This window comes from Osmerus eperlanus, chromosome 8, assembly GCF_963692335.1.
Source record: "Osmerus eperlanus chromosome 8, fOsmEpe2.1, whole genome shotgun sequence".
NCBI classification, from domain to species: Eukaryota; Metazoa; Chordata; class Actinopteri; order Osmeriformes; family Osmeridae; genus Osmerus; species Osmerus eperlanus.
The window spans coordinates 16,353,921-16,368,779 of record NC_085025.1 but is presented as its reverse complement, the minus strand read 5'-3'; the positions used below and the strand labels follow the sequence as shown (position 1 = coordinate 16,368,779).

At 42.8% G+C, this 14,859-nt stretch overlaps 1 protein-coding gene across 1 annotated transcript; it reads left to right on the top strand.

Moving 5' to 3' along the window:
• Window positions 1–3,111: 3,111 nt before the first annotated feature.
• Window positions 3,112–12,618, top strand: LOC134025331 (uncharacterized). Its single transcript, XM_062468303.1, has 2 exons — window positions 3,112–3,766; window positions 9,347–12,618. The coding sequence occupies exon 2, from the start codon at window positions 9,371–9,373 to the stop codon at window positions 10,100–10,102; it is 732 nt and encodes a 243-aa protein (XP_062324287.1). The 5' UTR covers window positions 3,112–3,766; window positions 9,347–9,370; the 3' UTR covers window positions 10,103–12,618.
• The last annotated feature ends 2,241 nt before the right edge of the window (window positions 12,619–14,859 follow it).

Sequence of the window (14,859 nt, the reverse complement as noted above, 5' to 3'; positions counted from 1 at the left end):
CTAGATCATTGACAGGGGGAGCTGCGCAATTATATATACATAAATACTATTAATAAAGAAGCAGTACTTCTCTTGAGTGGTTTTTATTCAGATGAATAATCATTGGATTCAGGTCAAAAGTCTATCACTTGAACTGGTTTCATCACTTAAGACACTCAAAGTCAGCAGCTTGGCATACTGGGACATGGAAAGGATTAAACATTTAGACTTTCATCGAAGTAAAAAATGCTGGTTTGTCCTTTTTTATCAATGTCCTCAAAAAAGCAGTCTGCAGAGCTACTGTGTCTGTGGGGTGACTGTCTGTCTCTGCAGGCAGGCAGGCAGGCAGGCAGGCAGGCAGGCCAGCTGAATGAAGCTGTTCAGCTAGAGAGGGATAGTCCAGCAAGGGGTCTGTGATGCTCTCAGCATTCTCTGTTGTTGCTCTCAACATCCTCTATTGAACTCTGTTGAGCAGGCCTCTGCATGACCCTCCAGACCTGTAAAAGTGAAGAAAGGATCCATGTCGGTTCAGTTGTGAAAAACAAAGCTTTTTCCATCTACACTTGACATAAACTACAGTTTTGACTGTGAAATTCAGTGGCATTACTTGAACTTGAATCCAAATGTGTTGACCTGATGGAGACCCATGCAAAGTCACTCAAAACACGGGTTTGATTCCAGGCTCTGGCAAGAATATTTAGCTCTAAACTGGTCAATATATACACATCTGACAAAATACCAGCTCGACCTTTGCCTGTAAACAGTGATTCTGACTGTCAGAGACCTTTAAATAGCCTGACTTACTGAAATTGGCAAAACTAGCCTGGCTAACGTAGGTCGCTTTCTCAGGGCATATGACGAATGAAACAGGCTCGCCTTGAAAAATCAGATATACTGGCTATCTTTAGCAGGCCCTTGTCTACAAAAAGCAGTCCTCCCTGACGTTTTTGGAGTAGAATACAAAATTGTTTACACACTGAAAGTGGGCGAGCCGAGTCTGACTCTGAGGCTAACGTCAAAACAATGTACCCCCGGGACGCAGTATCACTCCAATTGCAAGTCCACAAATCACAAAAATAATCGGAGCATCTGGCTAAAAGCACAATTCCCACATCTCCTAAAGGCTGCCCTCCTCGACCTTTTTGATGAACAATTCGCCAAGATGCAAAATGACTCACTAATTAAAAACACAGAGGAAAAAAGATAGAGCTACAGTAGCTACTTTTCGAGTTCGGTTTTCCGTCACTTCAGACTCACGATCTAAAGGTCTAAAAGTGCTAAAACCTTCACCATAATTCAAGAGTGGTGTACTTTCACGAACCCAATCATTGATTCTATCTTAAAATGTGTAAAAATAGGACTTACCGAACGTGGCTGCCTCCAACACATCTAGCGATTCTGAATCGCTTGATTCTGAATCAAGATGAAACAGGGGCTAAAAACCGAGGGTGGGGGCTTGGTCAGCACACAATTTCCAGAAAGGATGTGTGTGCGTCTCGCCAAGCTCGCGCGTGTGTCAAGTAGGGTGACCACCTGTCCCGCTTTGCGCTGTATCGCACAGCATTTTCAATATGGGACGTGCGGGACAAGGGGTGAAAATGCTGTGCGACACAACGCAAAGCGGGACAGGTGGTCACCCTAGTGTCAAGGGGCAGGATGAGTCTGAGAATTTGGAGCACGCGTGCTGTGGAGCAATTCAATTGAATTCAATCATATATTGACATATCAAGGTGAAATTGCGTATGGTACTTCAGAATGATGTCATCTTGAAGGCACAAAGGTTTGAAAAACCATCAGTCAAAATTATATTTGATTTATTAACACAAAGATATTGTGGCAATGTGGACATTTAAATAAATACACTTCTTTCAGCCATTTTGTATTGCATTCCTTATTCAATTTGACCCTATAGAAAAACCTGTGTTCTACAAATCTGTAACAATTTTCAAGTCGATTGGATCTATGGTTCATGAGGAGAAGGGGTTTTGAAGGTTGTACCAAATTTGGACAGTACAGCTAAATCTATCATGGCGGACCTTATGGGTTCTTGAGGCTTTTTTGTTCCCCATGAGAAATAAGGTATGTATACCAATTTTCAGGCATTTTGGAATAATGGGTCGCTGGGGAAATCACATAGACTTTGGGCGTGGCTTATAGCGCCACCTATGGGCGTACATGGGCCATTAGCGGTCTGGGAGTAGTGAGTGACCTGTTGTATCATTGGGCCAAATTTGAAAAAATCGGGTCAAGGACTTTTTGAGCTATTGGGCCATTTAGCGGAGAAGAGGAAAAATAATAATAATAGGAATACTAACAAAAACAATAGGTTCCCTCCTACCGGAGGAACCCTAATAATAGGAATACTAACAAAAACAATAGGTTTCCTCCTACCGGAGGAACCCTAAAAACATGTCATTGACTAAACACAACCACTCAAAATTGATTTCACTTGTTTCAAATGATGTGACACAACCAATATAAGCCAGTTCAGAGAGCGAACAGGTTAGCAAACAATATTGCTTGTGATGTTGACGAAGTGCTCTTGCCTGACCCAGCCAAAAGACAAGAAAAAGCACATTGATCACATGTTTACTCCTTTGATTTTTGTCCCTTATAGTATTGTATACTGTCGTAGTCTACAGTGCATTGTAGGCTGTATACAGTACAATGAACAAATTGTATGGCCCTGAACATTGTACTTTCCATTTGTTACAGTAACAGTACTGTGTGGAAGAAATTGGGATTTCCTGTGTGCTTACACTAATCACTAATCAATAGAACTAGTCATTGGATACTAGTTAGTACGTTTATCATGTAAGCTTGCTATTAATAACAGTATATGGTGTCTATGTGTCAGGGTTAATAGATGTTCGTGATCAGGAGAAAGTACTGGGTAAACGTCCTTGGTCATGACTACAAGGAGAGCGCCAACTATGATCTCTCTAGTCTGAGTGGTCATGTGTTGGGAGCTGTGAATCTCTTCCTCTGAGACTGTTGTAACGTCATTACTGCCTGACTGTCACTATCTATGTTTACATTCCTGTGCCCTATAAAAGATGGTCCTCCGGCTTTCAGAGCGGAGAGAGACATGATTGAGACCTAAGCCTGGTGTTGTGTGGTCATTTATTGTCAGAGGTCTGGTTTTCTCTCCCAATCTGCAGATTGATAATACTTATTAAAATCCAGAACTCAACTGAACTTAGTCACTCCGTTTATGAAGAGACGGACAAAACACTTTCTTCATCAATTGGCGTTGTCGAGCAGCAGGATTGCAGAACCAGATCCAGGAGAGACCCACGGCAGCACCAGTATAAAGCAGAACCCGTGGTGCACAAAACTAAATGGTAAGGGGATCCTTTTCCAAAACCCCATTCACGGACTGCTTTATGCTTGGTGCGCCTGCTGTCCCTCTGCGATGCTGGTAACGTAAACAATTTAAGAACCTTTTATTGTGACGTTCAGTTGGGAGCCTGGTCTTAGCAGACCAGAGTCTGCTAGGCCTCAACAGGAGGAAGATAATATTAGAGTTTTGGTTTAGTAAATTTGGGTCATTAATTGACTTGCTATTTTTACTTTGTCTTGGTCAGAGTTGGCAAACTCTGATAGCGTACAAGAACTCTGGTCGTGTGAAGTATTGAAAAAGTATGTAAAACAATCTGTGTTCTTGATCTGAGGCAAAGGATCTGTTAAGAGAATACGTCCCATACTCTTGATCTGGGGAAAAGGATCTGATAACAGAGAGTATGGTTTTACAGATGCAGACCAGGGGTGAACCAAACAAGGAAAGGTATGTGTTTCTTTTAAAATGCACGTTTACAGCTGAAAACTTTAGTTGAACAGACATCTTATGTTGGTTTGAATTGTATTAAGTTGAATTGTAACTGTATTAAGTTTTGTGTTGGGCTTTTCTCTTTTGAACAGAGATCTTAGTGGGACTTTTATTTTGGTTTGAATTGTAACTGTATTAAGTTTTGTTTTGGGCTTTTCTTAAGACCAAGCACAGTAGGTGGGCGGTCATAATGTATCAGGGTCACAGGCTTTATGCAAGAGACCAACTTTTAAGGGTAAAGTGGTTTTAAACAAGTTAGGGATACTTTGACAATGTAAAGGGGCAGTTAGGCTTTTAACTGACAAGGCATTTAATTATCAGCGAGGGACACAATCAAATACTAAGGGAAAGATATAGACTGGCAGTTTATGAATTAACTCGTCCCTTTTAAGCACGAATTGTGGTTATTTTGTTACTTATGGAGTTGAGGAAATTATTGTATGCGCGTTCCCAAAGAGTTGGGTCTTTGTAGGCGCGTCCCATGATCGAGCGCCGGAGGGCGAGGATAGTTTGGCTTGAAAAAAGGCCATATTTGTAGTTCACTACCACATGATATTGTAGTTCTTTTATTCTTCAATATTGTGACCGTTTTACAGTGCTATGAGATTGTGCGACTGTTTTATAGTGCCATGTGATTTTGTGACTATATTCTAAAGTGCTGTGTGATTCTTGCTGCAGTAAATCATAAGAGCCTACCGTTATGAGATTTGTTACAGATACTTTGTAATTCAGTATGGGTAATCTAGCTTCCAGTACAGGAGCGATAGAGATGTTGTTAGTCCAGCCCGATATATGATTTGATTTACATGGAATTCAAGCAGTGTCAAGCATTGAGAGATGGCATGCGTGGATTAATCATGACCCGAGACATTGTTTTCCGCTGGAGTGAACGTTTGATGTAAAAAAAAAAAATATATATATATAGGAGAGTTTAAAAGCGGTTTTGAAAGACAAGGAAACAAGTCGGACGTGTAAACAATTTGTCAGCTGGCCAATGTTTATGATATGGTTAACTGAAGCTACGAGACGACGTGGCATTGTCTATCTTGAGAAAATACAATCAAATCAAGCTAAAACGGATTCTGATAGAGAAGCAAGAAATGACCCGGAGCGTCTTGAGACAGAGAAAAGATGATCAGACTGAACAAAGTCATAAAGTGAGGGAACTCAAGACATTGCTCGAACATGTTAACATGAAGTTGCTTGAACAGACTAACAGTGCCAAAACTAATTGTGAGAAGTCAGTAGTTGTGAAACAGGCTGAAGGTAGCGCTAATTCTCAAGGGAAACGAGAGTCTACCAAAGATTTGTAGCCTATTTACCTACGATGAAGATTATGTTGTTGCTATAGCTGTGGCTATGCAGAGGAGAGCCAGAGACAAGGAAAATGCATTATTAGGGGAAGCAGCGGGTCAGGTGCAGCCAGAACAGAACCTACAAGAGAAGGTTTATATCACAGCAAAACATGATGGGTGAGGTTAACCAGGAAGGCCTGTCAGTTGAACCCCCAGGTATCAATGAACCCTATGTGTGCATATCCAGGTCCTGATGTATGCTAGGAAAGGGATTTCCTGACATGAGAGGACTCAGCAACATTTCTAAGAGATTTGCAAATATAGCTATCAATGCCAACATACCTACTTTTATTGATTTGAATCAAGGCTTAGAGGGTGAACTCCAGACCGGTATGTTGAGAAAACTTAAAGCATAGGTTTCTGATGGTGTTTAATGGCAGTAATACTGGAGGGGTGTTGCTTGACTGGAGCAAAGTGTATGATTGCAAACAGAGAAAAGATGAGGATCCTACAGATTATCTGGAAAGATTTACTAGGATTTTTGAAGAAAAAAAAATGCAGCTGCTGGTTTCACAGCAGCTGCATCCCCATTCCATGTTGTCACGTGTTCATATGTGGATTGCTTCCTGAACTCCAGGTAGAAGTTAAGAAACAGGTTCTACATTGGGAGAACAAAACTTGCTATAATTATGGATTTTGTCAAACATAATTGTACATTGATGCAGGAGAATGCAGGAAAGAAAGTTGAGAAATTAATGACATTGCAAATGAATGTCTTACGGAGAGAAAATAATATGTTTAAAGGAAAAAGGAGAGCCAGGAGCAGGCAGCAAGGGGAGTTAGAGATAGACAGGGATATGTGCATACTCTGTAGACAGATATGCCACAGGGCAGGTGATGGTCCAGGCACAGTATACAGAAAATAGTCAGTACCCTTCAGTCACATACTCCATACTACTGCACTCAACCCCTCCCGTTTTCTTCAGAACGAAGAGCTTGCTGTGGCCTGCTCAAGGACACTCAGACAGTAAACAGCCACAATCAAAATAAGAATAATCAAGAATAGGGGGGGCAGAGAGCTTCTCTTTTTCAAGTAAGTCACAGAGCTACTAGGTCAGCCAGTGCAACTGTAGACAGTACCCGAAATCAATGAGATGGTAGTGGTAGTTTCTGGGGTTCCTTTGGACACAACTGTCAGTTAGCTGTTATGGGTGGATAGATGGATCTTTGAATGAAGATGTATTTCTTTCAACTATGGGGTGTCAAGTAAATCTGTTGGAAAGGAATTTGTTGTGCAAACTGAACCGAAATGAAATGCACTACTGACTTTTTCTTATCTATTCCTTAGGATAAAGAACACTTGGCCTAGCAATCCCATACACATCCCCCAGCAGTGGAATGCAGAGATTTTAGCGACCGCAGATGTGGCCTTGCTAGAAGCTGGGCCTGAGCTACTGTGGTCCACACACGCTTATCATATTGGGCGCATTAAGAATGCTACCCCAGTTGTTATTATTGTTTGTAGTACGACTCTTGAGAACCGTACCTCAGTATGCTAGTAATAGAGAAGTAGGGAAAGGTATTGTCCCAGTTATTAATGCTTTGTTGAAACAAGGAGTCATAGGTAGACTTTAGGTCAATTTGATCCTTTAATGCTAATAAAATACTTGGAAGTTTATTATGGGTTTATAAGCAGGTAATGCCTGTGTTATACATCCTGTTGTGCCTAACCCTGTTACGATACTTAGCAAGTAACCCTGTTACTTTCTAGCTCTGTGAATGACTATTGTTTGCTTTCTTTTCTGTTACCATTGCAGAAGAGAGCCAGTATCTGTTTGCATTCACGTTTCGCCAGGTCCACTATACATTTCAGTTCTACCACAGGGGTACACCGAATCACCTACGTTGTTTAGTCAAGCATTACGAGAGGACCTCCAGGATGTCACCTTAGCAGCCGGCTCTACTCTGGTGCAGTATATTGATGACCTTTTTGATATGTTCTAAGAATCTTGCCTCCTGCCAACAGGACACTATTGCTGTGCTACAGGCACTGGCTGAGAAGGGCCACAGGGCCTCAAAGGCAAAACTGCAGTTATGGTCTTAGGAGGTCAAGTATCTGGGCCATACACTCAAAGGTACAGAGCATCTATTGACGCCTGATAGAGTGGAGGCCATCCGATGGATACCGAAGCCTAGAACACCAAAACAACTCAAGTCTTTTTCTAGGTTCAGCCGGGTATTGTCGTTAGTAGATCCTTGATTATGCTGTGTTGGCTAGACCTATCCTTGACTTAAGGAAGGAGACTGATACTCATTTGTTGTGGAAAACTGAAGCTGATAAATCATTTGTATCTCTCAAGCAGGCCTGGGCCCAGGCGCCAGCTCTCGGTCTGCCAGACTACACCAGGGTGTACTGACCCAGCAGTATGGTAATCTTAAGAGGCCTATTGCCTATGTGAGTTCTTCTTTAGATACTGTGGCAGCAGGTTTCCCCCCGTGCTTACGAGCAGTCTGTGCTGCGGCAACATGTGTGTAAGCAACTTCAGATATAGTGCTGGGGTCGCCCTTGGCAGTGATGGTTCCTCATGCAGTAAGTGCTTTTCTGTTACGCACCAAAACTCAACACCTGTTAGCCACTAGAGCTACAAAGTATGAACTGTAATTGTTGACTAAAAGTAACATTACAATCCATAGATGCTCCCCATTGAATCCAGCTTCATTGTTGCCCAACCCTGATGATGGTGAACCACATGACTGTGAGATGGTTGTCGATAAAGTGCTAACACCCAGACCTGATATGTTTGACAAACCTATGGATAATGCTGAACTTGTGTTGTACGTAGATGGATCTTTGTCCCGAGAATGGGATGGCTCTCTAAACTCCGGATATGCGGTCTGCACGGACAGTGAGACATTCAAATCTGGTAAACTGTCTCCACAATGCACTGCACAGCAGGCAGAGTTTTGCTTTGACAAGGGCATGTTGTTTGTCAGAAGGCAAGGTCGTAAATATTCACACTGACTCAAGGTATGGATTTGGAGTTACTTACGATTTTGGTGCCATATGGCGAGAAAGAGGTTTCATTAACTCCTCAGGTGGAGCAATCAAGAATGGAAAGATGATTGATAATTTGTTGTCTGCAATACTACTACAGAGAAAGCTAGCTATTGTTACTAAGTGTGAGGCTCATACTAACAATACAGATGATGTTTCAAGAGGAAATGCTAGAGCTGATTTAGCAGCAAAGGCTGCGGCCAAATCCTCTGATGTGTCCCAGGTCTCTATTTGTTCTGTGTCTCAGCAACCGGAAACACACACTCCCTCTCTTCATGATGTGGCGGACCTTCAAGCCGCTGCTGATAACACTGAGAGGGATGGTTGGTTATCTGTTGGCTGTGTGAAAGATCCAACTTCGGCAGTGTGGAGCCACCCCGACGGCCGCGTGGTGGCGCCACGTGCATTGTTCCCTTGGTTGGCTCGCATGGCGCACGGCTGTGCCCATACGAGCAAGGGGGGTATGGTCTCAATAGTAAATACTGATTGGTTTGCACCTGGGTTTTTTTTCCACAAAGGCTTAGCAACATTGTGCTCAGTGTCATATTTACCAGCAGCATAATCCCGAAAAGGGACCAAAGAGAAGAGACGCATCCCACCCGCCACCAAGTGGTCCTTTTATGCATTTACAAATTGATTTTATTCAGATGAACAAGTGTTGTAATTTTGAGTATGTACTTGTAATTGTTGACATGTTCTCGAAATGGGTAGAAGCCTACCCATGTCGGAAAGCTGATGCTACCACGGTAGCCAAGATTCTCATTAGAGATGTGATCTGTAGATATGGGATCCTCACAAGACTGTCCAGTGATAGAGGTTCACATTTTACGGATCAAATTGTTCAGGAACTTTGTAAAGCGCTCCAGATCAACCAGCATTTTCACTGTCCCTACCACCCACAGTCTGCAGGGGCAGTGGAGAGGCAAAATGGAACTTTGAAAAACAAACTAGCCAAGATATGTGAAGAGACTGGCCTAAAATGGCCTGATGCACTCCCACTAGCTCATATGGCCATGAGCCCAGAGGAGGAATGGACTTTCCCCACACAAGATAGTTTTAGGGAGACCAATGAAATTGCCTGTCTCTCCCCCACTATCATTGAAACAGATGGATATCCACCAGATGGATGATACAATGTTAAACTTTTGTTTTGCCCTAACTAGAGCAACCAGGGTTGTGCATTCACAGGTGAAAGCTGCCTGCTGGGGAGCCATGTCATCCCTATCAACCGGGAGACTATGTGAAAGTGCACACTTGGTGAGAGGACTGCCCTCTCACCAAGATGGACCGGTCCATACCTGGTTTTCTCTTGGTGACTCACACAGCTGTAAAAGTGGAAGGTCGTCCGACATGGATTCATGCAACGGAGTGCAAAATGGCCCCTCCACCGAACAACACGGTGGAGGGTCCCAACGGAGAGCCAGGGGCCGGTGGAGGAGCAGGTGCACCTCCAAATGGTGCCTGCTCCAACTTGTCATTTGTCTCATCCCCACTGGGTTACTCCTCCAGGAGTACACCAAGGGGGGTGGAGACCCGTTTGCAGCGGCTGATCCGGGAGCAGGCTCCAGTCCAGCTGACCGATTTGAGCCAAAACCAGGATCCCGCCATCCAGCACTCCAATCCAGGGGCGCTGAGAAGGAGGTCCCAAAGAGCACCCACCCGGAGGTGTTGAAGACGTCGAAAGGTGAGTCACATGAGGAGAAAGCCAGAGAGGGGCTGCTGTTGCTACCATGCCTCTCTCCCCCATGTGTGATTCATGAAGCAGATGACAGCACCCAGACGGGAAACCAGAGAGAGGAGCCTGGAGAGGGGAAGACACTTTCAGTCTTCCTCCGGCCTCTACATGAAGCAGATGACAGCACCCAGAATGGGGACGAGAGGATACTGTGGTGGAGGCCTTCGGTTGTTTCAAGGAAACCGAGGCCGCTGCCGGAGCTACGATGAGAGATGAGATCCAGACATACTGACGCACACACCTGACAGACATATACTGATACTGGACGCACGAGTCCACAGACATCGCATACATGAGCCACACCGAGAGTCACTATTGCACGCTCCCAATTATACTGATGTGAACATTGAGATTCATCATAAAGCACACATGAAGAACAATCTGTGCAACAACACCTTTCCGTGGACGGGAAAAAATGACTGGACGCAGCATTAGAGGGGACAGACCTTGCAGGGTTTGTGGTTAGAGTCCCAAGCATTCTGGAGGTTATCCAGGGATATCTGTCCCTCTGTCAATGGCTGATATGTGTAAGGTCAAGAAGTGGCCTTGTGTAGGGTTGGATGTAACAAATGTGACTGTTCTGTCGAACAAGTCAGTCATCTCTTGAATATGCCCCACCTGCATTGTTTTGTGTATGGCATAGTGGTACAGTGAGAGTGAAAAAAAAAATACATGCAAGGATACGGTTTCTATGTATGCTCACACTCTACTGGATGATTTGTAAGTTCAATTGTATCTGAGTTCAATGTTACTTGTCCTGTATACCATTTGGGCGGGTGACATAAATTCCTGATGTTGCTGACTATGCTATTCCTACACTTTTAGCATACTACAGAAGATGTAGTATATGGTTGATTAAATGTTTAAATAATTATGGGAAGGTATTTGGTAAAAATACATGTAACCACACTGTGGTATGTATGCTAACAGCCTGTTGCATGATTTGCCTGTTGCAGATGGACCTGTAAGTATAAGGGCATCACCATTTTGGTCTCGTCGTGCAGCTAACAATGGCACCATGTGGGTATGTGTTAAGAGTGCTTATTATTTCCTGCCGGCCGTCTGGTCAGGAACGTGTTACCTTGGGTTTATTGTAGGAGCCCTCAGACCTGTAGATGGGTTGCCCCTGCACCCCTTTCCCAAACATTGGTGGCACCGCCACAAGAGAAGTATTATTAATGCAGATGCTAAGAAGCTGGGATCACATCACGTGGATTCAATAGTACTCAGTCACTTTTCACATTTTCAGTTGCCATTCTCCATGTGTATGGTGTTATCACTGCCTTTAGAGATATTAGGAGCTTAGCAGTAGGGTTGGAGTCCATTGGTAATGAGACAGCCGACGCCTTAACTGCAGTTGCGTCTGAGATGAAGGCCATGAGGCAGGTAGTGCTCCAGAACCGTATGGCACTGGATTATCTGTTGTCAGCTCAGGGAGGTAGCTGTGCTGTGATAGGTCATGACTGTTGTACTTTTATCCACGATGAATCTGCTAATATCACAAGTATGGCTGCTTACATTAAAACATAATGTCAGCTTTGGGGGGAACCTGAAGCTAGGAATTGTGCTGACTGACCTCCTCTGTTCGGGGTTTCTTTTTCGACTATCATTCAAATAGGAATCACTGGATTGGGCATGTTAATCGTTGTTGTGCTGATTGTGGTTTGCGCTTGGAAGATGTGTACTGCCTGCTGTGTACAGTGCTGTGCAGTAGGTTTTCGTAAGGCTGCCAGTAAGATTATGGTAGCCCAAATCAAGCCACAGACAAAAGCAAGCAAGACTGATGATAACTTTATTGCCCTGGGAATGACTGAAATGTCTGATATGTAATCTCAAGTACCAAGTGACTATTTTGCCAATGTAATAAAGCTGGCCATTTGCCTCCTTCTATTTTCCAACTGATATACAATGCTGTATGCAATGTGAATAGATCTGTCCTTGACCACAGATCAGTTAACAATAATTAAAGATGGTTACTTTATTACTTTTTATACTGTCTGAAATACTCTGAATTTAATGAACAGTGTTTGACCTATACCCTGATGTGTTGAACTCACGAGAGCATGACCAGTGGGTATGTCCAGCAGAGAAATATTCCTATGTTTCTAGAACTATTGATAAACTAAGCAAAAAGCTTTTCACTTCAATGACTTTGTACCTTTTCACCTGTGATTGGGTACTACCTAATATTTCTTCAAATCCTATAATCATGTATGCTGTGCTGAGTAGTTACAGATACTGTATTGTTTGATTGTTAAGGTTTTTAAATGGTATGAAACTTGTGAAATGTAAGGCACTACAGCAGGCCCCAGATAAACAGTTGATGAATGGTTGTTGTGTTGACGTTAAACGTCAAAAGGGGGGACTGTGGAAGAAATTGGGATTTCCTGTGTGCTTACACTAATCACTAATCAATAGAACTAGTCATTGGATACTAGTTAGTACGTTTATCATGTAAGCTTGCTATTAATAACAGTATATGGTGTCTATGTGTCAGGGTTAATAGATGTTCGTGATCAGGAGAAAGTACTGGGTAAACGTCCTTGGTCATGACTACAAGGAGAGCGCCAACTATGATCTCTCTAGTCTGAGTGGTCATGTGTTGGGAGCTGTGAATCTCTTCCTCTGAGACTGTTGTAACGTCATTACTGCCTGACTGTCACTATCTATGTTTACATTCCTGTGCCCTATAAAAGATGGTCCTCCGGCTTTCAGAGCGGAGAGAGACATGATTGAGACCTAAGCCTGGTGTTGTGTGGTCATTTATTGTCAGAGGTCTGGTTTTCTCTCCCAATCTGCAGATTGATAATACTTATTAAAATCCAGAACTCAACTGAACTTAGTCACTCCGTTTATGAAGAGACGGACAAAACACGTTCTTCATCAACTGACTGCTCAATAGATTTTGACTGGTTGCAGGTTCATATCAACAAAGAACAAGAGTGAGTTGTGAGTAGTGAGATGCAGGGTACAGTACTGTATAGGTGTACAAGGAGGAGAAAGAACAAGAAAAAATGCAAAGAGCAAAGCAGAGTAGTGATTTCTGAGAAATGTTTAGCTACTATGATAGAACATGTTTTCGTTCATCAAAAGACAATGACGGATAAATATGAAATTTGTTTTGAGATGTAAAAATCTCCCTGAGAACTATATGTTTTGAACAATGTGTTTTCAATTTTGTTGAGTATTGTTTACTGACTGCTTGATAGTGTATATCATTTTGACAACGACTGGACAAAAGCAATCTTGGCAACAAGTCAAGATAATATACAAAAACATTTTGCAGGCTGGTAAGTGCCTTAACAGTTTGCAAATGGTATGTAGAAATTAGATGCCTGCTCACATATTTTATCTAAACTGATTTTAGCAGTGAAGAAGAAGACTCATTTGTCTGGCACTGGGGGAGGGCCACCAGCTCCTAGTGATGGGTCGTTCGCGAACGATCCGGCTCTAGGAGCCGGCTCTTGAAGGTGAACGTTGGGAGCTGGCTCGCATATCTGAAGAGCCGATTCTATTTTTAATAGATTAATACAGCCTATAAAAACTAAATGATTATGAAATAATGAATTTTAATTGTATTTAAAATAATTGACTAATTCAAAGAACAACAAAAAAATACTTGTAGGCTTAAAGGCGCACACGATCATCCTCACATTCTGTTCCTGTCAATCCTGCATGAGGGAGGGCCGAGCCAACTCACACAGTCAGAGAGTAGTCAAAACTCGGAGGAGAGCCATGACAAATCAATGAATTTTTTAAGATATGTGGTTACGGTCGAGTATGATTTCATTTCATAATTTTATTCAAATTGTTTTCACACCTATCATAGTCAAATTCATAGTTAAAACATGTATTTTTTAAAGAGCCGTTCGGGAGCCAAAAGAGCCGGCTCTTTTTAGTGAGCTGAGCCATACGAGCCGGCTCACGAAAAAGAGCCGGAATGCCCATCACTACCAGCTCCAGGCTTCACCCCAGCTGAGGAATTGGCCCTTGTCTTAAAGGAAGGCCTGTGATGGAAGGGATTGAGGGTGGGACACTGTCCCACCCTCAATCCCTTCCATCACAGGCCTTCCTTTAAGACAAGGGCCAATTCCTCAGGTGGAACACAGTCAGTAGCTACTGACTGTGTTCCACCTGCAGAAACTGCCCTCCTCATACATGGTACATTTTCCAGTACTGCATATCAAACACAATCACCCATTTATACAGGCATATGTGGACTGTCTGACCTTGTTATGCCTTGCAGTGTCCGGCGACACAGTTGCACTCCTGACACCAGGCGAAGATCCAGTGAGTATTATTCGTTAAAAGCACAAGGCTTGGCACATCCTGTCAATACAAATTATATTCAATATGGCAGGGGGAAGGAACTTCTGCAGTATGGGAAGGGGCTTCTGCAGCTGATGACGAGGAGACTGTCACTGGATTCCAGAAGGCCTGAGGTATCATGTAAATTGTATGGAAATGCATATTTAGCCCATAATGGATGAGAAGTCAGTTCAGTTTGTTCTTTGTTCCAGAAGGGCAATTTGTATGAAGCAGGAAGACATCACATGAGAATATACAACACAAACCACACAACAATTAACACAAAAGTATTTTATATAGCACTCATAATATATATTTGTAACAGGATCCAGACACAGTACAGCCTGACAGCATAGTAAGTATGGGCTATAAAGTAAATCAAAATTATGTTGTGCTAATCAATGGGTGGTTTACAGAATTCACAAACTGTCAGAGGTCTCTACAGTCAACATCTCAAAAAACAAATCGAGCTGGCAGATACACAGGTTGCCCTCAATAAAAGGCGTCTCCAGGATCTGGACCTTGGTATTGAAATAAAGAAAAAGAAACTGAGGAAACTGGATCTGGAGATAAAAAAGAAACTAGAAAAATAAGTAAATGACTTCAATCCATACTTTAAGCATATCTGTAAAACAATGTATTAATTTACTCACTTACG

Coding starts and splice junctions, on each gene's coding strand:
- LOC134025331 (XM_062468303.1), top strand. CDS start 9,371: ATGTCATCCCTATCAACCGGGAGACTATGTGAAAGTGCACACTTGGTG.